General features: G+C 32.3%; 2 protein-coding genes across 8 annotated transcripts in view; one reads left to right on the plus strand and one right to left on the minus strand.

Moving 5' to 3' along the window:
* The window catches only part of LOC138311006 (uncharacterized), a 55,870-nt gene that overhangs the window by 350 nt on the left and 28,278 nt on the right, over positions 1-27,242 (plus strand). The window contains exons 1-6 of one of the 4 annotated variants that reach the window (XM_069252433.1): positions 13-316; positions 8,260-8,337; positions 10,728-10,798; positions 11,271-11,528; positions 13,174-13,281; positions 15,621-15,806. In XM_069252433.1, the coding sequence (XP_069108534.1) occupies positions 8,263-8,337; positions 10,728-10,798; positions 11,271-11,528; positions 13,174-13,281; positions 15,621-15,789 (681 nt within the window). In that variant the 5' untranslated portion in view covers positions 13-316; positions 8,260-8,262 and the 3' untranslated portion in view covers positions 15,790-15,806. Of the gene's footprint in view, positions 1-12; positions 317-6,029; positions 6,209-8,259; positions 8,338-10,727; positions 10,799-11,270; positions 11,529-13,173; positions 13,282-15,620; positions 15,807-27,242 lie in introns of those variants that run through there. The other 3 variants (XM_069252434.1, XM_069252432.1, XM_069252435.1) reach the window with 3 other exon arrangements.
* The window catches only part of LOC138311004 (retinoic acid receptor alpha-A-like), a 72,020-nt gene continuing 61,171 nt past the window's right edge, over positions 16,394-27,242 (minus strand). For all 4 annotated transcript variants that reach the window (XM_069252427.1, XM_069252429.1, XM_069252428.1 and 1 more), the window contains 5 exons: positions 25,906-26,132; positions 25,177-25,365; positions 24,576-24,780; positions 23,989-24,147; positions 16,394-23,063 (listed from right to left, as the gene is read on the minus strand). In XM_069252427.1, the coding sequence (XP_069108528.1) occupies positions 22,963-23,063; positions 23,989-24,147; positions 24,576-24,780; positions 25,177-25,365; positions 25,906-26,132 (881 nt within the window). In that variant the 3' untranslated portion in view covers positions 16,394-22,962. The remainder of the gene's footprint in view (positions 23,064-23,988; positions 24,148-24,575; positions 24,781-25,176; positions 25,366-25,905; positions 26,133-27,242) is intronic.

The following is a 27,242-nucleotide window of genomic DNA, read 5'->3' on the forward strand; positions in this document are numbered from 1 at the left end:
TACCTAACCTTTAAAGGAGCATAAGATATTGATACTTTAACATGTCTACGTTAAAAGTCGTATTTTCACTGTAACACATCACAAGGGATATGTGAGAGAAAGAACATTGAAGAAGGGAGAATAAAGGATCATCAGAAGCATAAGGGATAGGCTAAATCATCCATTGATGATTGGCTCCTGTACAGGGGTTGTATCCTGTTGGATGTGGAAGAACCCCGTTTCTATATATGGGCCATATGAACTGTGTGGATTTATAGTAACGTTGGCGGAAGTGTATAGTGAGGAGTAGTGAGGAAGGCGCGGAGGCATTCTGGAGGTAGGCTTGGTGTTACATAATATTCTATCGTAGTATTATTTATATAGTTTTGTTAACATCTCTTGTTTTAGATTATTTAGTATGGTATAACTCATGTTTTTTTCTTATTATCTGTTGTATAATATTCTAATATGGTATAACTGAAGTTTTTTCTGATTACCTTTTGCATAATATTTTAATATAGTAAGTGAAATTTTGTCCTGTTATCAGTTGAATAGTATTCTAATATGGTATAACTGAAGTTTTTTTGTTATCTGTTGTATAATATTCTAATATGGTATAACTGTAGTTTTGTTCTTAATATCTATTGAATTATATGTTATCTATCATTTTATGGCTTAATGTTTTTTTTTCTTCATATCAGTTATAGTGTCTCTATTTTTCCTAATATCTGTATATTGTAGTTATATCATATCTCGTAGTATAGTTTAAAGATGCTCCACCGCCGACAGAGCATAAACGATACTCATCATTTGAACAATAATTGGTGTTAAATCGTATATAGATATGTTTAATTAATACAAAAACTGATATTCTTCTGAGGTTTCAGTCCCGTTGAAGTCTCGTTTCGACAAAGATCAAAGAAGTTATGAGATTTTCAAATACAATTTATCAATATCTGTAGCAAGTTGCCAGTTGCAAATTTTGTCAAAAAATTACAGTTCTAACTTTTGCAGATTTTTTTATACGGGGATTTTAAGAAATGGCCCATTTGGCGGCCATTTTGAAATTTTGTCTTTTTTCGCTTCAAGTAGAGCCACAGTTTTACCATTTTTTACTGAAATTGTTTTTACTTAAATCATCACTGCACCAGCATTTTTAGCTGTATTGAGCTAATTTTTGCTGTAAATCTTTACTTGGTTCGTGATAATTAAAATATTGAACATTAATGTATGAAATGATTCACTGTTTTCACTTTATTTTTACATTTAATGGTAATTTGACCACTTTTAATTTTTACACTAAAATACTGAAAAATAACAAATATTCAAGTGGGGCAAAAAAGTAAGCACACGGACCCCCCATTTTTCTGCCTGATTTTGAAAGAACAACCCTTTTCCTATTGATATGCAAAATATTAACAAAAGTTTAATACCAGAACTTTTTCTATAAAGGGTTTGATTTGGCAAAAATGGCTGAAAATGGTGCATTTTGTAGCTCAAAATTAAGGGGTAGGGGTGGCATATCTTGTTATTCTGAGAAAAAAATATTAGTCTTTTTGATCAAAACTGGTATATGTTAAAAGAAAACTACTGGAAAATAAATTCTACAAACATAAATACATATCAAACACCTCATTAGGAAATTATGGCTTTAATATCTTGTGTATATGGTCAAAACGGCAAAATTCCCATAAAATCCAATATTTTGTCAACTAGGTATCTTTCAGTGACAGTAGCTCAAAAACGAGCACACGGACATATGTTTTTTTCTTTCATTTTCTTTCATGGTATGAACTCCTCTTTCCAAAAATCTATATGAGAAAAAAAAGTTTAATACAAGAAAATTTTGACTTCTCAGAGGAGTACATCCTTAATACAAAAAATAATATAAAATAGTTTTTTCCGTAATACAAAATGTATTACTTTTATCTAGAATGGCTTAACCCAAGTTATTTCTAAATATCTGTTGTATTATATTATTTAGCGTGGTAAAGTTTAAGTGTTTTTCGTAATATTTATTTATTATATTCTCTTCAGCGTGGTAAAGGTTAAGTTGTCCATTATGATACCTTTGTATACTTACAAACTCCACAGAATAAATAGAAGAAGATTGTTGAATCTGCATATTATTCTAATTATCAGTGTCTCGTAAGCCTGATATCAAAGGCTGGATGGCAGTTTAAAAATTTAGCTACACTATCCATGATGTTTGATCACGTAAAGTGATACTTTGTTAAACTCTATCGTAATATAGATGTACAGTGTATAATAAAATCATGTATGTAAATGTATAGAACGCTTACTACTGTCAAGCAGGTATTTGTCTCTAAAATGTATGAAGTTATAACTTATTACTTCCATAGTATAGCTTTAAGTGTTTTCCGAAATATCTGTATGTTGTATTATATTATTTAGCATTGTAGAGCTTTTTGTTCTCTTAATATCTGTTGTAATATATTATCTATTATTGTATCATATTATATTATATTATCTAGCATTGTAAACCTTTTTTAGCTCACTTGAGACGTGACCTATTCTAATCGCCTTTTGTCCGTCGGCCGTCGTGCGTCGGCCGTCGTGCGTCGGCCGTCGTGCGTCGTCCGTCGTATGTCCATAAACAATTTACATTTTTGACTACTTCTCCACAACTGCTGAAGCAATTTCAATGAAATTTTGCACAAACCTTCTAAGGCATCAGGCCAATTGAAATTGTGAATTATATGGTCCCAACTCCCAACCCCCAGGGGGCTGTGGGAGGGGCCAAAAGGGGTAAAATTGAGTTTAAAAAAATCAGAAATCTTCTTCTCTACTCACAAATGTGGTAGAATCAAATACTCTTCATAGATAGAAAAGTCTTAAGGTCCTTTACAAAAATTGTGAATTATATGACCCTGGGGGTCTCTCGTTTCTCCCCTGGGGAGGGGATTAAGTTTACTTTTATGTAAGGAAAACACATTTTTGAGCATTATTTGGTAATTTGTAATAGGAAATGAGTCAAATGTTGTCAGAATTATCAGTATGAGATGACCATTAACCTATTGACAAATATTCTATGACTGACCCCCAGGGGCCTAAGGGGCGGGGTCAAAAGGGGTCAAGTAAGCTAAAACTTCAAAAATCTTCTTCTAAAATTCTGGAAATGGTAGAATCAAATACACTTTATAGATGAAAAGGTCTTGAGGTGTTTTATAAAAATTGTGAATTATATGACCCTGGGGTCTTACGTTACCCCATGGGTGAGGGTCAAGTTAACTTTAGTTTATATTGGAAAAAACACATTTATGAACATTGTTTGGTCGATTTTCATAGGAAATGAGTCAAACTTGATTAGAATTATTAGCCTGAAATGTAGTATTTTAACATCAATATCTGTCCCCTGAGGAACTAGATGGGCGGGACCAAACAGGGTCAAAATGACTAAATTTTCAAAAATTCTTTTAAGTTCACAGGTTTGATGGAAGCGAACTCTCTTCATGGACTAAAAAGTCAAATTGATATATCATTGACCAACTTAAAGGTCCATTATATAGTGTTTATATGTTTTTAATTTGTTTCATTATTTGTTTTATTATATATTCAAACTCAGGTGACCGTTAATGCCCATGGGCCTCTTCTTTCACTTAAGATCTGTTTTAATATATCATCTTTTATTGTATCATATTGTATTGTATTATCTAGCATTGTAGAGCTTTTTTTCTTAATATCTCTTGTAATATATTATCTATTATTGTATCTCTTGTATTACCCGAAATTCTCGATAATAAGTCTGAATCGAAAATAGACCGGTCTTGAAAATTAGCCCTGGATTTCTTACGGTCAAATGTATCTTGAAAATATGCCGGTTTTGAAAATAGGCCACACTGCCTTCCAAGGAAATTATCTAAAAGGTAAGACAACTTTTTTTATGTTGGTCAATATAAAATTCTCATAACGTTCTGGAGCGGTGTAGTTATTTTATTATACACGTAAATATATGCATATGCATCAATGCATATTTGTATTAAATTATATCAAAGTTGTTTGTGAAATTTATTTATTAATGCTATGAAAGTAAGCCTGTCTCATACGTTAACCTGCCAAACGGTGCAAGATGAATGACTTCGAAAATATGATGAGCTTGAAAATAATTCGGTCCTGAAAATAAGCCTAGTATTTCCTACCTAAAAGAATATAGGTCGCGGCTTATTATCAAGATCCTGGGGTATATTATCTAGCATGGTATAGCTGATGAATATGTCTTAATATCTGTTGTATTATATTATCTGAAGGAGCACGGTATAGCTTAGGTGTTTTTCTTAATATCTGTTGTATTACATCAAATAACATAGTATAGCCCGTCAAACAGGTTTGTCTCTAAAACTGTACGAACTATATAACTTTTTATTTCCATTTTTAAACAAAAACTGAATGTTTATAAAATTAGCGCACTCTAAACGTTCGGGTCAGTGAACACCTTGTCAACAAATGTTATTTACTTTAAACGCATCCTTTCACTAAGGTAGACTATGTTTTAAATAGGTGATCTTAAACATGAGTGGTTATGTGATATGAAATTTATAAAATGAGTTCAATAATAATTTGATATGCCACGAACCTTTACTTAACGAATTTGATATATTTCCTATCACATAGTCATTTATCACTTTAATATAAGTACATGTATACTCATACTTCTTGATAGACAACACAGAAAGTTAATTTATGCAATGCTTGAAAAATATCGCAATTTAATGAAATGCAAAATACTGAGTATCAATGAAAGAAAAATGTAGAAATGGGAGTTTTGAGTAAGAGGGGAATTGTTAATATATCCTATAGGTAAAGTTAGATCAAATAATGGTTAAAAAGCTACCGGATTTTAAGTTTGGTTTGGTTTGATTAGTTTAACGTCCTCTTAACAGCCAGGGTCATTTAAGGACGTGCCAGGTTTGTTGGTGGAGGAAAGCCGGATCACCCGAAGAAAAACTACCGACAGCGGTCAGTACCTGGCAACTGCCCCACATGGGATTCGAACTCGTGACCCAGAGGTGGAGGTCATGTGGTAATATGTCGGTACATCTTAACCACTCGGCCACCGCGGCCCCCGGATTTTAAGTAAAAAAAAATAAGTTTTGAATCTTTTTTTTTCGGATTTTAAGTAAAAAGATTCAAAAGTCATCAATCTAAGTGGGATTGTCTCAATGTTTTTTAGTTAGAATCTAAATTCTCTATATCATGGAAATATTGTAGATGGCGTCATTACTTTCTAAGAAATAGACATGTTCATGGAACTCGAGTTGAAAATTTTTTAAAAATCTTGAAATAATGAATTGTATTTGAATTTTTAATCTCACGGAAATTGTAACTTTTAACTCGATCTTACTTATGACGCATTCTTTTATTGTCTATTTCATCCATTCTCAATACTCCAGGGGTTTCGATCACTTACGATCTCTATACCCCTGGACTATCTCATAGTAAAAAGGAAGGCAGTTCAGAGGGACAAAATCTGAACCAATCACCTACTTCGCTAGCCAAGGGTACAGTAGTCTATGATACAGAACATCGGACGGAATACCCTTGGCTAGCGAAGTTGAACCATATCACAGGCCTGCAAATATTTCCTTTGAGACTGCAGAGAGAGCGACGCCCAACTTCAAAGCCACACAGTCAACCATAGTGTACCATGCATCCATCAATTACTAAATTGTCTGTTCTGCTCTGTTCCCTTCAGTTTTACTCTGAGATAGTCCAGGGTATAGAAATCGTAGGTGATCGGAACCCCTGGAGTATCGAGGATGTATTTCATCTTACACTAAGAAAAGGTATTACATCGTCAAGGCAGAAATTAAAAAAAAAAAAAAAAAAAAACTTAATGAGATATAAAAATCAGGATGCATTAACTCGTAAGATAAAAAATTTAACACTAATACTAGACTACACAGGTTTGTTTACTGTAACTTATCTCCAAGTATATATTTGTCAGGTCACATTAGTACACCGTCATTTCCTTCCGTTTATAAATTAAATCGGTCGTCCTATTGTAGTCGTCTAATTGCCACTGGCTATTAAAGTAGATACTATATAAATACATGCTAGCCAGTGTAATATAATCTACATGTATTTAAACAACCAGGACCAAATTTCATCCACATTCCCTAAAGATGCTACACCGCCGACGATCGAACGGTTATCTTGACGACTTGTATTAAAACCAGGATCAGACGGATTAATAGCTTTCTTCTAATCAGTAAGAAAAGTTACTTACTTTACATAATAACCATCATTGAAAAGTTTGAGCTGTCTTTTTTACTTTAGAATAGAATGTATAAGTATTGAAATAATTATTTGCATCCCAAAAAAAATCATGACATGATGCTCTATATGGAATGAGTTATTGATCGCACAGATATCAGAGTCAAAACAATTTAGTTTATATGTATTTTTGTGTTAATTACATGTGTATATACGTGATAAATTATTGTCAAAATGATGAAAATATTGTTTATTCTCTGTCGTTTTTTAGCTTCTTTAATGCATTGCTATGGAGAAACTTAAAGTTATTGAATATTGTTTGTACCTCAAGGATTTTTTTAAGTTGCTTTAATTCTACAGTTCAATTGGAAAAAAACTTGGTTGTTTTATACGGTGCGTTGAAACATAAAATAGGTAATAGATTCACGCATACACACCGTGCATTTCATTTGCAGATTAGCAGAACTGTACCTGTACAATCTAAGTGGTTCATAGATGGCGGACTCTAGATTTTTCATTTGTCATTGAAATGTTTTCTTTGTTGAAATCAAGACAGAGAGTATTTATATAACATTACATGTGTTATTCGTTCCAATGTATGCCGAAAGACACAAAAATACTTAGCTTACATGTATATTCGAAGCGTAATTTTCATAAGGGTACCGTCATTATAGAAAAATCCAAAATTTTGAATATTCTCGGGTTTTTCCCAATTTTGAATATTTGCTCATTTGATGTTATATCGCTCTGGTAGTATTAAAAATAACACAGTACCATATTAACCGAATCAAAGGTCAAATAATTTGTATAATAAGCTTTTTTTTTGTATTTTTTTTTTATTTTGGTTTTATTTTAAATTTTGATATTAGTTACCTCTTGCGTGTAGGTATACGTTAAACCCATCCGGAACTCCTCGGGAATAGATATTACATATATATTACCTGTATTCTCGCGATAATACCCGATGAGTTCAGGATAACGTTAAACCCACCTTGACTGGGTTTATTTGGTTTAACGCTACACCAATATGTCAAAAGCTAGGATACTAAATTTATAATTAACTGCCTTTTGAGATAGGACAAACAGGTACAAATCTAACACTTACCTACAGATATTCGCGAAAAATGCCATGGTGGTTAGCAATACACCTGGGCAGGGACTTTTGTGTGTCTTCGATCGCATGTAAAACATTTTGTGTTTATCACGAATTAAAACCAGTACAGAAAGTACAGAGTTCTGTTTCAAATATAGTTGTTATGTATAACCCGCCAATACTGAATCCCAGCGACAAGATTCACTAAAAGCGTACCACCTACAAATTGTATCTACAATTAGTGTAGTGTGTTTTTTCTCATACATATGGGTGTTATACTAGTGTACCCTATGCACTTAATGATGATATTAGTCTATATATGGAGACAATCATTGAACAAATATATCTAATTTAATGTATTGTAATAGTGTATGTTTATATAAGAATATGATATTTTTTATTAAAGCATACACGTTTATGAAACCCATAAAACAAGAAAAAATGCTATTGATTTTTTCAGACAAAGATCTACTTTAAAGAAAGTTATCAAGTATCTTTTCTTTACGAGTATTAAAGAACAGAAGAAGACAAATACATTATGTATTTCTATAGAACATAAATTAAAGTGAATAGTCGGGCAAGGATGGCTAAAGTCGGTAAAAATGGTGTGAATGTATCCAGTATAATTTCTTATGAAATGGAAAAATAAAATCTCTCGTCAAAATCTGTCTGCGTACGAAGAAATTAATTTAAAGTATGGAAATTCTAAAACGTCCTCCCGGCTCACTATGTCCGTGGTTACATTTCCACGCAGCCTCGCTTTCAATGCTTTCAACTTTTCTTTACTTTAATGGTCAGAAATGGGAAACTAAGCAGAACTTGACCGTCGTATTAATATGTGAGAACTTTTGGAAGGCCAATGAACGCATTTAGATTGGTTTTCTTTGCCCGACTATTCACTTTAAAGAAGAAAAAAAAGTATTTTATAAACTAACATTTTTCTTATTTTTCAGACAATGCATTTCGAAGAAAAGACACCAGAAGGTGGCATATGTGCTGGTAGATGTGCGCAGGGAATCAACAAGTTATTGGTAAATGGCTTATATTTATAGTCTTTCAAACGACATAGTTATTGTCGAACATATAATATGTAACTATTGGATAGATATTCGTGTCAGGTGCCTGTGGAAAATTCCATATACACTAGTACTGTAGCTGCCTATTTTCGTTGATTGATATTTTCACGATTTTAAGTTAAAACGAGAATATCAAATTGTATCGCTCTTAAAGTTGATATTGAAGTAGTATATACAGATATGTTGGCAACTCTACTATATATATGATCGATATAGGTACTCTTGTATGTATCAAGGGGTTTTCTCTATATTCCTAAATGGTTATTAAATACAGGAGGGTTACCTTATTATGATATAAAAGGTCAGTAATATTCAATTGATATGGGTACGATTTTTGGAAAAAAATATATGTTAACTTATATATTAAAACATAGTTGTGATACCATCTATTGTTGTTTCTGTACTTTAACTCACGGATTATCAGATGGTTACCTGTAACTGTCCTATATGTTACCTTTTACTGTCTTATATGTGACTCTAATATAAGACAGTCACTTATAAGACAGTAAAAGGTAACTTATGGGAGAGTTACACAATGAGGGTGAGTATATGTCTCCGGGCATAATCCAATAATTATGTTAACACACAACACACAACCTGCCGGAATATTCCAAAATTTTTAAATCTAAATTACGAATAAAATCCCACACAATGAATATGAAGAGAATTTAGTCCTCTATTGATGCAGAATTAAACAATCCACAACAGAATTGCTGTATATATTCCATATCGAGTTTTCCTCCTTATTATAAATTCACCATTTAACACTTATCTACAGCATTAACTCCAATTTCCGCTTTCTGAAAACCTTGTTTTTGTGTACCACTTTTGATTATAAATTTCCAAATCATCTACACTGTAGTTTTACACTTATTTTGATTTTGTTTCAACAATATTTCAGAATTTCACCTAAATCCCATTGGCTTATTGAATGAAATTGCACATGGTATAAATAAATCCAAGATTGTCCCTAGAGTGGTCGAAATTTTAAATCTTCTGAATCCAATGTAAGTTCTGGGGGCACCGACTGTTTTGAACTAGCCTGGAAAATCACTATTATATGCGATCATTTTAGCAAGACGCTTTCAAGCAAACGCCTAAATTGCAAGTCTAGTTTCATATGTCATTTCTTGACCACATCAGACATTGGACAGAAATGTCCTTTTAGCCATACAAGTCACTAAAGTCACCTTATTATATCGCTTAAATTAATATAAGAAAGTAATATCCCTCCATCACTGTCGGTGGACATGGTTAAAGTGAATTTACAGATAGTTGTCCATAACACAGGCAAAGGTAATTCTATGTTGCCATTGTCTATATTGGATTTGTCATGGTTGAATGCACATTGGTAGAGTTATCTGAGCTCATAGACAAAGGTTAAAAAACTGGTTTATATTAGAAATAAAAGTGTACTTTATTAACACAAAGACTTGCTATTTCTTAAGTTAGAGATAAGCCTCAAACTGTACAATATGTTGGAGAGAGAACAGATCTCGGCTCTGACGGGCCTCGATACAGTTCTTTCTCCAACATATTGTACAGTTTTCGGCTGATCTCCATAACTTAATAAAAGAAATGTACATGTACTTTCTATTTTGGATGTAGGATTTTCGAATAAAAACATATTTAGATATCTCAGTATGGCCTGTAAACCGGGGTCTCTCTGCGCAGGTCATCATATACAAAAAAGGAGTTCTCAATCTCTGTGTGTATATATTATATAATCAACACATTTCTCAATATTTCGCGGATCAGATTTTCACGAACATATCTCGAGAAATCACGACAATAAACGGCTATAGGGTATGAATATATTCACTATATTGACATTAACCTTAACGTAAAATCAGAAAAGAAATATCGATACACTGTATTGTCGGTTATTTTAGCGCTTTGGACTATAAACGAAAAAATGTGAAAGGTTTTGTTTCCCATTTTGATTGTATGAATATAGTTATAATCTAACTGTTTCTCAATTTTTTTGCGGATCAAATACCAGTATTATTTCCTTTACTAGTTTTATTTCCTTTACTAGAATTATTTCCTTTACAAGTATTTTTTCCTCTTCTAGTAATATATTTTCCTATGAATATAGAAATAATTTGTTTCGGTAATATCATTTTTGTATTGGCTAATGGATATTATGATGGTTTCGATTCGTCTTTGATATTGTTTGATGATAATTCTATTGATATCGACGACTGGTTTTAAATTTTTCAGCTGATACTCGAGAATGAACTAATTGGAAATCATATCGCAACTTAAAGAGAGATTTCATTTTTATATTAGAATGTTAAAATTGATAACTCTTATTGATATCGATACTTGATTCTAATCTCCAGCTTATACTGGTCGTCTTCCTGACAGTATTGGCAACCATTGTCATTGCGGTATTGATTTGGAAAGAAACAAGGTAAGTAGTGCTTTATTCTGCTGTGCACGTATCGATATTTTTACACATAAATTAGATAAAAGATATTCCTTGTTTCTTAATGAATACCAGTTATATTTCATCGAGTGAGATGGACACAATATTTTTCACTAGTGCGAAGTTTCCACCTCACGAGATGAAATATTACAAGTTTTCATTAAGAAACAACTTATATCATATTTATTACATTAAATTTGTTTCCCCGCTTTCATTTACAAAATACCATCACCACTAGTTCCGCTAAATGTTATTCCGCTGTTGTATTGTACAGAGTTGTTATTTGCCCTGGCGATTATTACGTCGTATTCATATCAGCATAACGTCATCAAAAGTGATATTTTTCACTCTGTCCGGTGAAAAATATCACTCATATTTTCACCATAAAACCAACCTTATATTTCACTGCGAAAAATATAATAGATAGAATCAATGCATGGAAATCATATTTGTTTAGCGCCCCGGACACAAATCTGACCAAAACAACACTGAAGAAAAAATACCCAGGGTATTTCTGGACAAAGGAAGAGCAATCAGAACTCGAACAGAAATGGAGGTCGAACAGATATGTTCCAGCAGAGAAGAACTTCACAAGTAATTTGAACTGTGGCCTCTACTGCTATCCTGGTACTACCAATGGTTCTACGCAACCAACAGGTTTACCGAGAAAAAGACGACAGGTTTCAGATACGACATTCAATGGCTGCTGTCAGTCGTAAGTTTCTTCGTTTCACTTTCAATATCAGTCATGAACATGTAGCTTCGATTGTATCCATGTTAAGAATCCCTTTGTGTTTCTTTTTGTTGTTGAACAAAGTTTCTGGTGTAGTTTGATAGTAAAGGTACTGTTTCGAAGGTAAATAAATTCGCTATCTTGAGAATTCAAGAAAATACACTAGTGAAATAGTAACACGGGATATTCCAATACTTAAAGTGAACAGTCGGGCATGGATGGCTAAAGTCGGTAAAAATGGTGTGAATGTATCCAGTATAATTTCTTATGAAATGGAAAAATAAAATCTCTCGTCAAAATCTGTCTGCGTACGAAGAAATTAATTTAAAGTATGGGAATTCTAAAACGTCCTCCCGGCTCACTATGTCCGTGGTTACATTTCCACGCAGCCTCGCTTTCAATGCTTTCAACTTTTCTTTACTTTAATGGTCAGAACTGGGAAACTAAGCAGAACTTGACCGTCGTATTAATATGTGAGAACTTTTGGAAGGCCAATGAACGCATTTAGACTGGTTTTCTTTGCCCGACTATTCACTTTAAATTTTCAAGAACTCAATTACCCGCGATATTTGATATAAAATTAACTAAATATTTTGTTTTTCACTCTTGGGAAAAACATCCTACTAGCATGTCTGTATAGAATAAAATATATCAGCTGAAATCACTTTAAAGTTATATGTGCCGTAACTGGACAAAAATTTTGACATGTTATTTTTTCTTCATTAATCTATTGAAAACCACAAGGTTTGATGAATTAAGGTGTGAAAGTCATTCAAATTACCTCAGATGCCTTATAAATATTAGCTACAACACATACATCATATACTGTACAGTTGTTGTATTTTATTTATGCGTTATGTATGTTTAGATGGAAACATACCCGCATATATCACTTTAAAATTACTTAGAACACTGTGAAAATGTGAAATAAAATTGTAGACCACAATTAGAATTCATTGTCTGACTGTATCTTCTCATTTCAATTTACTATAGGTGTAAATATCCTGATTTTTGGCAGTCCTGCCAAAAATTATTTTCAGCTCTTATATGTGCTTGTAAAATAAAAACCTTTGGATTGAAAGTAGTGTAATTCTCAAAATGATGGTTACTTTTGGTAATGAATAACATATCAAAAGCTCATCTTGATTCGTGAGTATGAAAAATACGGCACATATGACTTTAAATTACTTAAAACACTGTTAAAATGTGACATGAAATTGTATACCAAAATTGGCTTCATGATTGGACTGCATGTACTCATTTCACTGCATTGTAGAAGTACATAAAATGATTTTTAGCAGTACTGCAATTCATTTTCAGCTCTTATTTGTTCTTGTAAAATTAAAACCTATGCATTGCAAGTATTGTAATTCTCAAAGTATTGGTAACTTTTGGTAATGAAGTTATGGCACATATACCTTTAGATTGTTTTGTATGTTGTGAGTTCATAGTATCCTTTTTAACACAAAATGTATTGTATTTCAATCGCTAATCCATCTCTATATTATAGAGTTATCTGCCCTTGCCTGGCGTTACGCTCATACACACGTCGTCAGAATTAATATATATCCGCAAGGGCAAATAACTCTGTAACATGCAGAAACGATCTTTTTCCCTTTCTTTACAGAAGCACATTTTTCATCAGCCCAGACTTTCAGGATAATCTAGCCGGTAGATCACGTGAATTTGTGAAAGTAGAAGGCGCACAACAATTCTTTCAAAGCGGAAGCTGCGAGTAAGTCCTTAATTATATCACAGGAGTTTGACGTTCTGTCAATAAAACATAGTATATATATATATAAAAATACCCCTATATTTATATAGTATATAGGGGTATTTTTATATATATTTATACTATATATTATTGACAGAATGTCAAACTCTTGTAATTATATATTAAAGTGAACAGTCGGGCATGGATGGCTAAAGTTGGTAAAAATGGTGTGAATGTATCCAAAATTATTTCTTATGAAAGAGAAAAATAAAATCTCTCGTCAAAATCTGTCTGCGTACGAAGAAATTAATTTAAAGTATGGGAATTCTAAAACGTCCTCCCGGCTCACTATGTCTGTGGTTACATTTCCACGTAGCTTCGCTTTCAATGCTTTCAACCTCTCTTTACTTTAATGGTCAGAACTGGGAAACCAAGCAGAACTTGACCGTCCTATTAATATGTGAGAACTTTTGGAAGGCCAATGAACGCATTTAGACTGGTTTTCTTTGCCCGACTATTCACTTTAATGAAAACAAAATTATTTTGACATACCACTGTATATGGGAATTAATTCACGTACCACGTGCATGTGATACCCGATAACGTTTGTGCGTGACTAGTATCTCCAGTGGTGATGGAACACAACGTTAACTCTTTGTAATCTTCTGAAATGACGTTAGCGCGTGATATTATCTTTTGACGTTATTAAAAGCGTTACTGATTCAGGTTCATTAACGCAGTACTGACAATACACAGATAAAAATTCAATGTAAACGGCAAACAAAATGGGAAAATCTGTTATTATGCTGCCATGTTGAGAAATTAATAAATTACAATACAAAATACTGTCTTCATTGGTGGCACTGATGCCTTTTGCTTATCGATGAACTTCAATTTTATACTTATATATATATTATTGTCAATTATTGACAAAAGATGTTAAATGTCAATAGGATTAGACATCAGCCATAGCCTATCATAGTCTTCTCCTGAAAATCAATGAACTTCAGTTTGGTATAAGAATCCGTCCTTACAACTTCGCTAGCTAAGGGTATTTAGCCGAATCTCTTCCTACTGGAAGAGAATCGGAATAAATACCCTTGGCTAGCGAAGTTGCCGTCCTTATATAAGTTATGAAATTAATCCAAACATTCGTTAGAGTTTGATTTTAACATTTAATTGTGATATTTTATATACAATTGGTTCTGTTTATGGTTTTATTAGTTTCATGTCATATTAACAGCCAGTTTCATATACAAAGGGATTGGACATTGGTTTTCCAAATGATACGAAGCCTTATTATATTCTGTCTAAGCATATTACAGAGTTAGCTCCCTTGTGGGTAGGTATCGATTGTTACGTCATTAATTCTTAAGTACAATTAAGGTCGTTTTCTGCGAATCAACACCTACCCGCCAGGGCAGATATCTATGTAACATGAAATATAGAATTCGTAAGAGTAATGATAATAATGACCAAACTGCCTATAGCGAAAAAAAAGAAAATTTCTAAATAGTTTGACGGTCAAAAATTGTATACTTTCTAAAAGAGCTTAATGCAGATACCTGTACCTACATTAGCGCACTTAAACTTATTTATAAACGCAGTCGTGAATTTGCGCAATCTCTATGATCCGCCTGATATCCAGTGATTTCGGCCGTGTAATGTTTTTGCATATGTCACTAGTGTAATATTACCTGGAGCGATTTTCATTGGCTAGAAAAATCATTGTGACGTCAGAAAGAAAACCCCAATAAAATCACGTCAGGACAAATGAAGTGACGTCAGAAATACGGGGACGGCGGAACAAAATGGCGGCCTCTGCTGAATTTTCGGGATATGTTTTAACGTAAAATTCTTTGTTATGTAGGTATTTGTAGATATGTGATAAAAAGTATCTTAAATTTGTGTTCATTTCGTTTGAGATTTTGTGCAACTCGTCTCGAAGTTTTAATTTTTGCTCGCCAAGGCTCGCAAATATGAAAACCTCTTAGACTCGTTTCATAAAATCTCATATGAAATGAACACTCATGTACGATTTTATGCATACAGAATTTCAGCTAGGAAAAGTGCTGTACATGAATGTGTGCAAAAGGCGCAAAAAAAAATACGATTTTGTTGTGTAAATTTAATTCAAAGTCTAAAGTCTATTAAGTTATTAATAAGCATATTTATAAGAATGTATAACAATTATAAACTACTTATAAAAATATTAGCATAATTTTACAACATCAACTTTTCAGAAAACTAAAGTAAAATTTATATCTTCATTTTGCTTAGAAAAGAAAGAAATTAGGCCACAAAATAAGATATGTTTGAAATGAAACATAGGAAAATGATTCGGTATTATAAAATTCCAGGTTTTTGGTTGGCTGCACTGGTTGCACGTGCGAGATGACACAGGAAATAGAGACAGCAGTGGTATATAAGTCAGGGGAAAATGCAGACTCGGCCGACGATATTGATGACGTAGAAATTGACACTTTTTTCTTCGAAAAATGCTGTAGATGTGTTAATATTGGGAATTAAACCAAATTTTTATTTTAGTTTGTTCACATGAAATTTTTATGTATTTATATATATTACTGATATAGCAAAAGCGCTAACGGTAGTGTCGCCGTTATTATTATATATCTCTACATTCCATTCATTCTCATCCATCAGAGTTACTTCCCTTCCTTTCATTCTGTCAGTTTGTATAGCGATAGCTTGACAGCCGATGGGAGCCGAGAATGCATTCCATTTGGACTCACATATTTTTACAGCATGTGTGATCTGATATAGGACTTAAAATACATTGAAATACGACGAAGTGTGCCAAACTTGTCAATTAATATCATTCAAATAACTAGCTGGGATGACGTAGCTCTGAATGACGACTTTGGAGGAAGAATTTCTCACAGATGGTCGTCGACTTTCTGTGTATCATTCAAAATATTCTACCAAATGACGTACAAGTAGGATTTAACACGGCACTATGTAGCACTTCAATAAAGTAGACTTTTGTAGCAGGCTGTTTTGAAACAGAAATGATTGCTTACATCTATTTTTAGTTATCCGAAAGAGAAAATATCGCATTGATATACTTTAATTTTCGCAATTAAAAAAAAACACTAAAAATACGAGTAACACGTTGTCAATTTTATCTGTATTTATTCAAATGAGTCCACTATATAATGACCTTACTAGGTATATATAATATATGTACAGGAAAACATGTTTGGTTCATTTCATCTCCAGAAAATTGTATCCACATGCATATATCATGGATTAATATCCATTTAGAGACGGATTGTAAGTAACGTTAATGATGTTCTCCTTACAGCTTATAATTCCAAGTGTATGTCCATTCCTTACTAATAGCTAGATACAGCAGTACAACGTACCGGTAGCGTACTATACATTGATAATACCTGAACATGGTTATTCCATTTCTGCATATTACGGAGTTGTCTCCCTTGTGGTTGGGTATCAATGGCCACGTCATTGCTTTCCGAGCACAATTTACATAGTTTTCTGTGAAAAATGTGACGTTACACTCATGAAACACGACGTAGCAAACACTACCAACATGCAAGGGCAGATAACTATGTAATGTGCAAAAATCGCAATAGCATAGGCCACGTTGATTAAGTGAACATGATATATTTAATGTTCATACAATATAGGCCTTAAAATGGTTGGGAATTTGTGCTTAGGTACTAAAAGGAAACATGGTTAATTTACATACACTGTATCATAAATAATAACAGAATTATTAGATAAGCATTTATATTTGACTGATTTCAAACAACAGTTTTTCAATCATTCACTGGGAAAATGGTAATAAAATCTACAGTATATTCTCACACATTCAACAAAAACATTGCTCTAAGAATACGATATACTGCTGTTTGCCATTTGGATGAAGGGTTACATATATGAATTATGACAACTTGTTTGAGCTTATATGCAATGTAATTTCCCTGAGAAAATGGTGTATAACAAGAGAAGAAATTATTGATATATGCCGTCCACATATACCTGATCTTACAGTATTTGTCTAGTTTGTCTAGGATGATAAAATAGAGAGATGTAATTAAAGATGCTCCACCGCCGACAAATGGTATTTTTTCACTATCGAAAATAGGAGTAGATGATTTAGTATTTTTCTTAACAAAAGTTACTTAAAATATGAAAAATAATTAATTGCATCCCAAAAAATTCCGTGGCACTATATCCTATATGGAATGAAATACTGATTGCGCATGCACCAAAGGCAAAACGAGTGATTTTATATTAATTTTTGTGTTAGTTAGACATATATATACACGATTAAATACCTATTATTGTACAAATAATGAATATCATTTATGCTCTGTCGGCGGTGGAGCATCTTTAAGGAAAAATAATTTCTCTGTAAATCAGGAAAGGTCAAAATGTATAAATACAACTATAACAAATGTTTACAGATATAATTCATAATATTAACTTCTTTACTCCAAATTTTCGGCAAACTGTGTTCTCTTTGGAAGTCAATAAGAAGTCAATACAATTCTTGTATGTACCTTGTACAATCTAAACATCAGTTATAACATTAGTATAGAACGAATATATGTACCAAGCCTATGCCTTTCGGCCGGCGAAAGACGACAACATTATATGTCTAAAAGTCCTTTGAGCTACAGTATTGCAGCCAGAATTAATATTACAGCTTGTATCTAAATTGATCACCGGAAGACCAGCAGCAATTTACATCCTGATCATTGAATTTCACGAGATACAAATTTCCCCATTTGATTTTTATAAATACTTCAGGACAACTTCCTTCCAAACATCTTCGCCATAATAAAGCCAAATAAGACATAATAGTTTTACATGATAATGTACACGTAACCAAGATAACCTGAATTGTTATTAACTTAAGAAAATCGGTTATCAAACGTTATCTTACAGATATGTGAAAATCTAAGGAAGTTTTTCGGAGCATTATTTCAGCTTTTAAGTCGACAAAATAAGTTGTAAATTAATTTACCTCAAACAGAACAATGGAGGTCGCGATTTGAGGTCAACCATATATTCCTTAGATTTTTTTTACAACCTTCACCGGAAAACCAACTTATGCAAATATGGATAAATTGTATCAGATCTAAGCAAGCGTTTATGGCATTTATAGTCACATAACTGCAGTGGAAAATACCTATGATATGCAATGCATACCTCATAGAGAGATATGCTACAGATGTAAAATTAATGTAGTCCTCATTATCTGTATGAATATGCATAAGTTGTATTCCTCATAATTTATATAAATATGCATAAGATGTATTCCTCATTATCTGAATGCATATGCATAAGCTATGTCTATGCATATCATTCCCAGACTATATATTCAAAATAAAAGCATATGAAAATAATAATGTATATCATATGGATTTACAAATGGCTACAAGAATGATGATGAAATAATATGAATCGCTTTTATCTATCAACTTATTTTTCGTATCTCTGTGGCAAAAGGACATACACGGATTAACAAAAAAATACTTAATAAGATAGCGGAGTAACTATGGCAACCTTAGAAGAAAATTTGATATAATGAAAATTATTTTAACAAAAGCAGTTACCTGTTAATTAAGACACAAATTCAAACATATCTACATTCTAACCATCTTTCACACATTGTCAATAACGTATGGACATCAGAGTAAAATATTAAAATACAGAAAATGTCAATGGTTTTGTTTCCTAACAATAAACTAATGTTTTTAGTTCATATAAGGAAAGTGGTAAAATCCTAATTTAGTAGTGGTCGATTTTTACAGGTAATATAAAACATATTAAATTCATGATATTTCTAAAACTCTTTTGGAGTGAAATGACAATAATTTTTGGTCAATCGTAGAACTATATTTTATCTTTAATTCTGACACTTTAAGTGAATAGTCTGACAAAAGAAGGCTTAAGTCGAAAAATAGTGTTGATATATCTAGTATAATTTCTTACTATATTGAAAAATAAAATATCCCACCAAAATGCGAAGAAATTAATTTATATTATATCAATCCTAAAACGTCCTCATGGCTGGCTTTGTCTGTGTTTACATTCCCACGCAGCCTCGCTTTCAGATTTTATTTTTAGAACTGTACTAAATTTACACGGGGCTTTTCCATAATTCAATGGTCAAAAATGGACAACGTAAGCAGAACTTGACCATCGCTTTGATATATAATGACTTCTGGAAGCCCAATGAACTCATTTCAACTGGTTTGCATTGCCCGACTATTCACTTTAAGATTAATTCATCACGTTAAAACATTAAAGCAGACTATTTTCAATGGTAAAAAAATACTATAAACGGTGACCTTATTCTTTGTAGCGGTATTCACTTATGACTCAATATGAATTAAGAAACAATATGAAGTTCCTTGTCAAAATCCATATTTTTGTTTTTAAATCAACTCTTCATTCTGGTCATACATTTAATCAAATCTAGCTGAAACATTGGCGAATACCATTTATTCAAACAAAGATGAATATTGACATAAATTAAAATTCTAATATATATATTGAATATTCATTATTACAAATTACTTATGTACCATTTCTGTATGTACACAATCCCTGATGTTGGTATATTTCAAAATATCTATTTAAAATTGACTTCAAAAAGGTATAATAGTACTAAGATCCATATTGACAAAAATACTATCGATAATTATAATCTGTATAAATATTTCTGATGTTATGAAAACAAAATAATGAAATAGTAACCGATTAATGATACATTGGAAATGTCATGCAAAATATACACGATGAGAAATATTATTTAAGATTGAGCAAATTCCTTAATGCAACAAATTTGTGAATCTTAGATATCACACCCAGCCACGTGAATGAAAGGCTAGGAAAGTAATCAGTGAAAATAAAAACCACAAAATTTCCAATTAGTGAATCGCGAAATTTCAAACCCGTGAAATTAAACAAATTTACAGTATGGTAAAATGGGAAAGTTATATCAAATCCAACACTTTATAGCCTATACTATCATAAGATGCAACATACACTTCATAAATAAAAGTAAGTTTGTCAATATGGACCTTGAAAATTCAAGACACTTCACAAAATTAAAATCATTTTTATAAATCAAAATTATATACAATAACATTTCACCATTACGATGAATAATGATCACTTTTGTATCTTTATGAGGTAGATCGTGTTTTTTATAATATTAAAACAATAGCCTATAAATAGTATCCCTATAACATATTAGTCGTATTGCACAAACACCAGAATGCTTACATATAGCACAGGATTTTGTCGTTCTGTCAATGATATATGGTATACATATATAAAACATACCCCTATATACTATATAAAGTATATAGGGGTATTTTTTTATATATGTATACTATATATTATTGACAGAACGTCAAACTCCTGTGCATATAGGGGGTATCTGATAGGAGGTACCTGATGATGTTTACAAATATCATGATGATGTTTAATCAAGGTTTCATATATTTATCAAGAACGTTTTATATTCTGATATATATGATTACCCTGCTAAACAATTCTGTAGAATCTGCGTTTTGATTATTTTTTTGTTAAGTATGTAATGTTTATTATTAAAGTATTGTATTATCATATATCACCATGATGAAGACAAAAATATTTTAGACGCCTTCAATTGTCATTTTATTTATTATTTATTGGCCTCCTGTGTATCTACTTTAGTTCTCGGCAAATATCTTTCATTTTTTGTGTTTTTCATGGGTTGTAAAAGTCATAAGTTTAGCGTTAATACCAACTTTGTAATGGAACGTGTGATATAATTAATTGACAAGAAATTGGCCATTAATTAGTCATTTTGTATTGAATATGGGTTTGAAATAAATCCGATAAAAAGGTCAATATCTTAATTATTTAGAATTTCCTGAAAAATGTTTATCATCATTATCAACGCTAAACCCTTAACCCAAAACCCAAGGAAATACACAAAATCAAATAGGTTTGCGGAGAATGAAAATTAAGCGTAAATACTTGGAAATCAGTCTTTAGATTTAACTACTAGATTAAATCAAAAGAATATGTACTTTTTATGTCATAATTAACATGATTAAGATTTTAAGTAAGATTCCCGAACAGCTATGCTTTATATAGTCACAATTTTAAATGTTGTCCATTTCTATATTATCAATTGTTTAGTTTTGGCAGCGGCTTAACACAATTTCAAACAATCATTGCTCATGTACTTCGCATACATGTGTTTACACAGTACTGTTAACTCCTCATGTCATGACATGCATGTGCAATTGAAATTTGTGCTAAGCAACTTTGTTGGTTATGGTACTGTCTAACAGTATATACACAAAGTTTTACTTTAATTGTATTCATAACCTTTCAAAGTTTTACTTCATAGGTTGTGCCATATTTGGTAGCATTACCACTTCAAAGTTATACTTCTGGAATATCACCAACTGTCATCCAACTAATGTTAGTTTTGAACATTCTATTGCTACTTCATTCAAAGTGGCTTGTCTTTGAAATATTACAAATTATTTCATGGTCATGCTTTTCTTTTTTTGTAACATCTTAATTGCTATTTCTATCTCTATTTTTCGCAATTATCAGCCACTGTAAACAAGACTTACGTTTATTTACCATAAATCATTAAACGAATCTATTGTCTCGTAAAAAAAGATAATTGTAGAACCAAAATATTGGAATTTATCAAGAACATGTCAGTTTAATGTGGTCATTATAGCCACCAAATACTATTATTTATATATCCATTTTATGGTTATTTAAAACGACCATTTCGCCTCCAAAACAATTAGACACAAGAAAATATCTCTCTTGAACTTTCCAAGTAATTGCTTTCAAAGCACAACAATTGAATTCTACTGGTGTATCTAGTAAATGCAGAGCCATATCCTCTGATAAATACTTTGTTCAACATCAAGAAGCAATAACTGCCTCGTGTGGATAAATGTTTTAGAATTATATTCTTTGAAGGTATACTAAATTCCTTGAAAGTATCCATCTGTGTTACCATGGTAACTTTACATTTAGGATAATCCCGTAGGGATATTTCTTCTGTATTGATCTAATAACAGCATAAACGCATTCACCCCTCAAAACACATTTGAACTATTCTTACTGTAAACATGGAATAGTCCATTATGAAAGTTCCGGAGTGAATCAATTAAAACTCAAAAGAGGAAGCAATAACCTGGAATCTGAATTAAATCCAACAAGGTATAATTGCGTTCTTTAACACCTAGTGTGGTGAACATTTGTGGCAAAGAAAAAGTTGAAACTAATTGTAAACAATTCGGACAAACCCTGAACATCGTACTTACAAAATTATAACAAAATGTCCAAGCTGTCTAAATCGATTTCAATTATTTCAAAATATTTCAGATTTCTGCAAACGTAGAAAACTGAGAAATTAAAATGATAAACAGATCCTTAAAACCGGGTTGTTAATGAGTATATGGCGAAACTTATAATGGTAGTCACTATCTTCCTATCATCCAACAGCAATATGTGAGAAGACGTCCTTCTTGCCATTTAATGTCTTATGGTTTTTAAACTTTCCCATATTTGGAGCACATCCATTTTCTTGTATACGTATTGAATTGATGAGCTTTGTAAGCAGTCTGGATTAATAATATCACCGTGTATAATTCAGGTTTATAACTTCTGCTATGAATATCAGGGCAAACACACATTTTCCGATCTGTCCAACATCTCAATTATCAAGGGAGGCAACTCGTCGGGCATTTCTAGTCTCAGATGAAGAACTCGTTCTGCTCCTGTTTTAACAATTAAAACATGCATTTGATTAGAATTTTCTAATAATATTCAATAGCACTTTCCCTTACAAAAGCGATTTTAATTGATATTTTTAAAATAGCACTTTCCCCTACAAACGTGATTTTAATTGATATTTTGAAAATAGACTTTCCGAAACAAAATGCTGTTCTTCATTTTCAGTGTTTCTATAAAGATATAGGGATGGCGTAAACGCAAACCCTGTTACAATGCGATATTAAAACAACAACTATGAAATTATGAAGAATAAGGAAATAATATTCAAGATTTATTGTTATACTGCATTGGATCATTTATTTCACTAAAAAACATAACGAATTATATAAAAGCGAAAATATACATGTATTCGCGATACGAGGGGGAAAAGAATTGATCTACAAACAGCTGCAATATTGTCTGGTCAAAACGTAAATTAAAACATTATCCAAATGCATGAAAATGTATAATACAATTCCTTTGGCACTGTAACTATGCGAGCGACACATGTTTATTATTACATCTTTAATGAGATTCGTGATTTCCCCGTACTTTTGAAAACAATATCTCCGGTAAAAAAGGCCTATACATGTATATAACATCTATTACATGTGAGAGTTCAATGGGACAAATTCATGAGCGATGTGATACCCAACAACGTTTGTGCGGGACTAGTATCTCCAATAGTGATAAAAATTTCTGTAATATTCCTGCTGAAATGACGTTAGCGCGTGATATCATCTTTTACGTTATTTCATTCCCTTAGCTAAAGAGTCTCCATTCATTTTCGATTGTTTCCACAGTTTTATTCTGAACAGTGGATTTACAGTGTTTTTTCCAGTTTTCACTTTTAGATAAAATAGTCCTCTACAAATGTTATAATGTATCACGTGGTATGTGAATCAATCCCTATTGTTCCCTGTCACTTACCTTTCACGCTGATACTACGTAGATCTGTGACCTTCATTAACATCTTGGCCCACGTAATCGGTTGATCTTTCCGTCTTGTCCTTATGTAGTGTTTCAGAGCCTCTAAAATGGGTTCCTGCATTTCTTCAATCTTTTGTGGATTTTCTAAACCGGATCGATCTGATGGAAGAAAACTACTGTCATTAACATTTATTCTGATGCAAATGGCACATTTCTACTTGGAACCAACGAAACATACAGTATTCAACCCTATATGCGTCTCCCACTCTTTCAGTGTTTTGAGACCACGATTTCACTTCAAATTAAATGCAGACCTGAAATGTGAAAATTATTGGTTTCTTTATCTGATTTCTTTTTTAAAATGATTACGTCAACATTTGGTTCTATAAAACGACATTTCCAATTTCTAAGTATTTAATCGTCCTGTGCTCTTAAAGGGTCGAAAACGTAAATTAGTCTTGTTTATGATAAAAATGTAATTGAAATACATGAAAAAGAAATCCTATGAAATACCACTACTATTCCATTGTTCAAAGTTTTCTAACCTGCACGTTAATAAACAATGTCAATATCACGTAAAAACCTACCTCCGCTAATTAAACAAACAGCAGATAACACAGCAAATTCCATATCGTCAATCTCTAACATTTTTAGAGAGGAAGCAAATTTAAAAATAGTCTCTGTTAGGGATCCAAACCCTCCGTTTTGTAACTGATCCCGATCGAGCGTGAGTCCGCCCCCGAACATCATCACATCCTGATCGAGGTTGTACCGTGAACATAACCGTAATATCTGTAAACATTAGATAATACATTTATACATTGTAATTAAATAAAAGACAATATTTTATTATCAGATTAATTATATAAAGTCATAAATCATAATCGTGATATCTGTAAATTTAATAATACATTTAGATAATGTAAATAAATAAAAGAACATACATAATTATAAAATTTATTACAAAACGTCATAAATCATAATCATAATACTATCCACGTATAAGTTGCATTGGTGTATAGGTCGCACTCCCGATTTTCAGGGAAAAAATCACGACTAATACTCCGGAAAATATTAGAGTTTTCTTAAAATATTGATTTTCGTTTAAATTTTATTTAATAGCACTAAAATGTTAGTTTAGATTGTTTTTTCATTTTATTATCTACATTAAGCATTATTACTACTTACCATAATTTCTAAACAGGCTGCCTTTAATAACGTAATTTGATCTGATGAAGAAAGGGAGGTAAATCCTGAAATTTTCTTCGCGAATTCCACAATTTTAATAATTCCTTTAGAGGAAAGTTCAGTCACACGTTCCCACAACATTAATTTCACAGCTTTATCTTTGTCTTTATCACCACTATCATCTTGATCCTTGAAAAAAGAGAAATTGTTTCATCATTATTCATGAATTTATGACATTAACCTTCGTTAATAGAATTATGTCAATAAACATGCAACTGAAACTGTATTTCTTATTTTTAGAGGGAACAGGACAGGAAGGAAGGATAATATATTGAAAATACTATACTCCCCTTAATAAGGTTAATTAAGGATTAGAACATAAACGTAGCAATATATTAATTGTTGTCTATGTTGCCTGAGGGTAATATTAATTCATTCGTGATTATAAGATATGATCAAAAATATTGTTGGTTTCAAAAATTGTTTTCCTAGATAATTTTAATGCCAATTTTGGAGAAATCCAATAACATCTTCATCAAAACAATATATATCTTGACTTCTATAATTTGAAAAGTTCATATTTCTCATATTCTTTTTTTTCAAAACTCAGGTCAACTCTACGCAAGGTACATAACAGACTAACAAATAATTGGACCCGATTCAATCCCTAGTTTTGTGAGGTTGACTGCCCCTACCTTTTCCCCTTTCATTGTAAGATTGACTGCCTACCTTTTCCCCTTTCATATCGGTCTCCTCTGAACTGCCCATCACAGCGTCCTTACTGACTGGGGACAGCACCTCCTCCTCCAGAGTAGGAAAGGTTGAATTATGAGCGTCTAGGATCTCCTGTAATATCCCCATATCATCGTCTGTGACCTCCTCCGTAGAGCAAGCTACATCCATACCCTCGTTTTCTGTCTTCATTTTCTTCTTTTTATTTCGATCATTTCTCACAGCTTTTAAAAGAACAAATGTGTTAAATGATGATGCTTGCTTGATGAAACAAGTGGAAAACACTTTTATTTTTTCATTTATATCATAAAGTGTGATTTACTTATTAACCTTTTTTGGTTATTTTATCATTATTATTTTTATTTTCTAAACACCATTTATGGTGAAATCTGGAATTTTTAATATGTAACAATCTATGGCTTAAAGATTCATGTACAGATCCTACCAAACCAGACGAGAGACATGCGAGTTTTCACAGTTTATACATTAATGTCTATTTAAACTAGAACCATCATCCAGGAGACCAACTAATGTAATTACTTTCACTGTTTATATATCAACGTCTAAATAAAGGCAAGAATATGACAAATAACTAATGTTATGACAACGCTATGATAATGCCTATTAACAACTAATGTCCATCTTTTTTTAGAAGAAATATAATCAAACATGCACATCTAAAGAATCCAATTAAGAGACCCATGTAAGATTTTATTAGTTTTTCCTTGACAGTGTTTTCTACCTCATGGGATATATCTGCACTTCCTATGAGGGTAAGATTTCTCTGTCTTACTCAGAGCAAACATGTCCTCATGGGAGATATCTGCAATTCCATTGAGGGTAAGAATTCTCTGTGTTACCCAGAGCAAGCATGCCCTCATGGGATATATCTGCACTTCCTATGAGGGTAAGATTTCTCTGTCTTACTCAGAGCAAACATGTCCTCATGGGAGATATCTGCACTTCCATTGAGGGTAAGACTTTTCTGTGTTACCCAGAGCAAGCATGCCCTCATGGGAGATATCTGCATATCCATTCAGGGTAAGATTTCTCTGTGTTACCCAGAGCAAACATGTCCTCATGGGAGATATCTGCACTTCCAATGAGGGTAAGATTTCTCTGTGTTACCCAGAGCAAACATTTCCTTATGGGAGATATCTGCACTTTCTTTGAGGGTAAAATTTCTATGTCTTATCCAGAGCAAACATGTCCTCATGGGAGATATCTGCATATCCAGAGCAAGCATGTCCTCATGGAAGATATCTGCACTTCAATTCAGGGTAAGATTTCTATGTGTTACCCAGAGCAAACATGTCCTCATGGGAGATATCTGC

Source organism: Argopecten irradians, chromosome 16, assembly GCF_041381155.1.
Source record: "Argopecten irradians isolate NY chromosome 16, Ai_NY, whole genome shotgun sequence".
NCBI classification, from domain to species: Eukaryota; Metazoa; Mollusca; class Bivalvia; order Pectinida; family Pectinidae; genus Argopecten; species Argopecten irradians.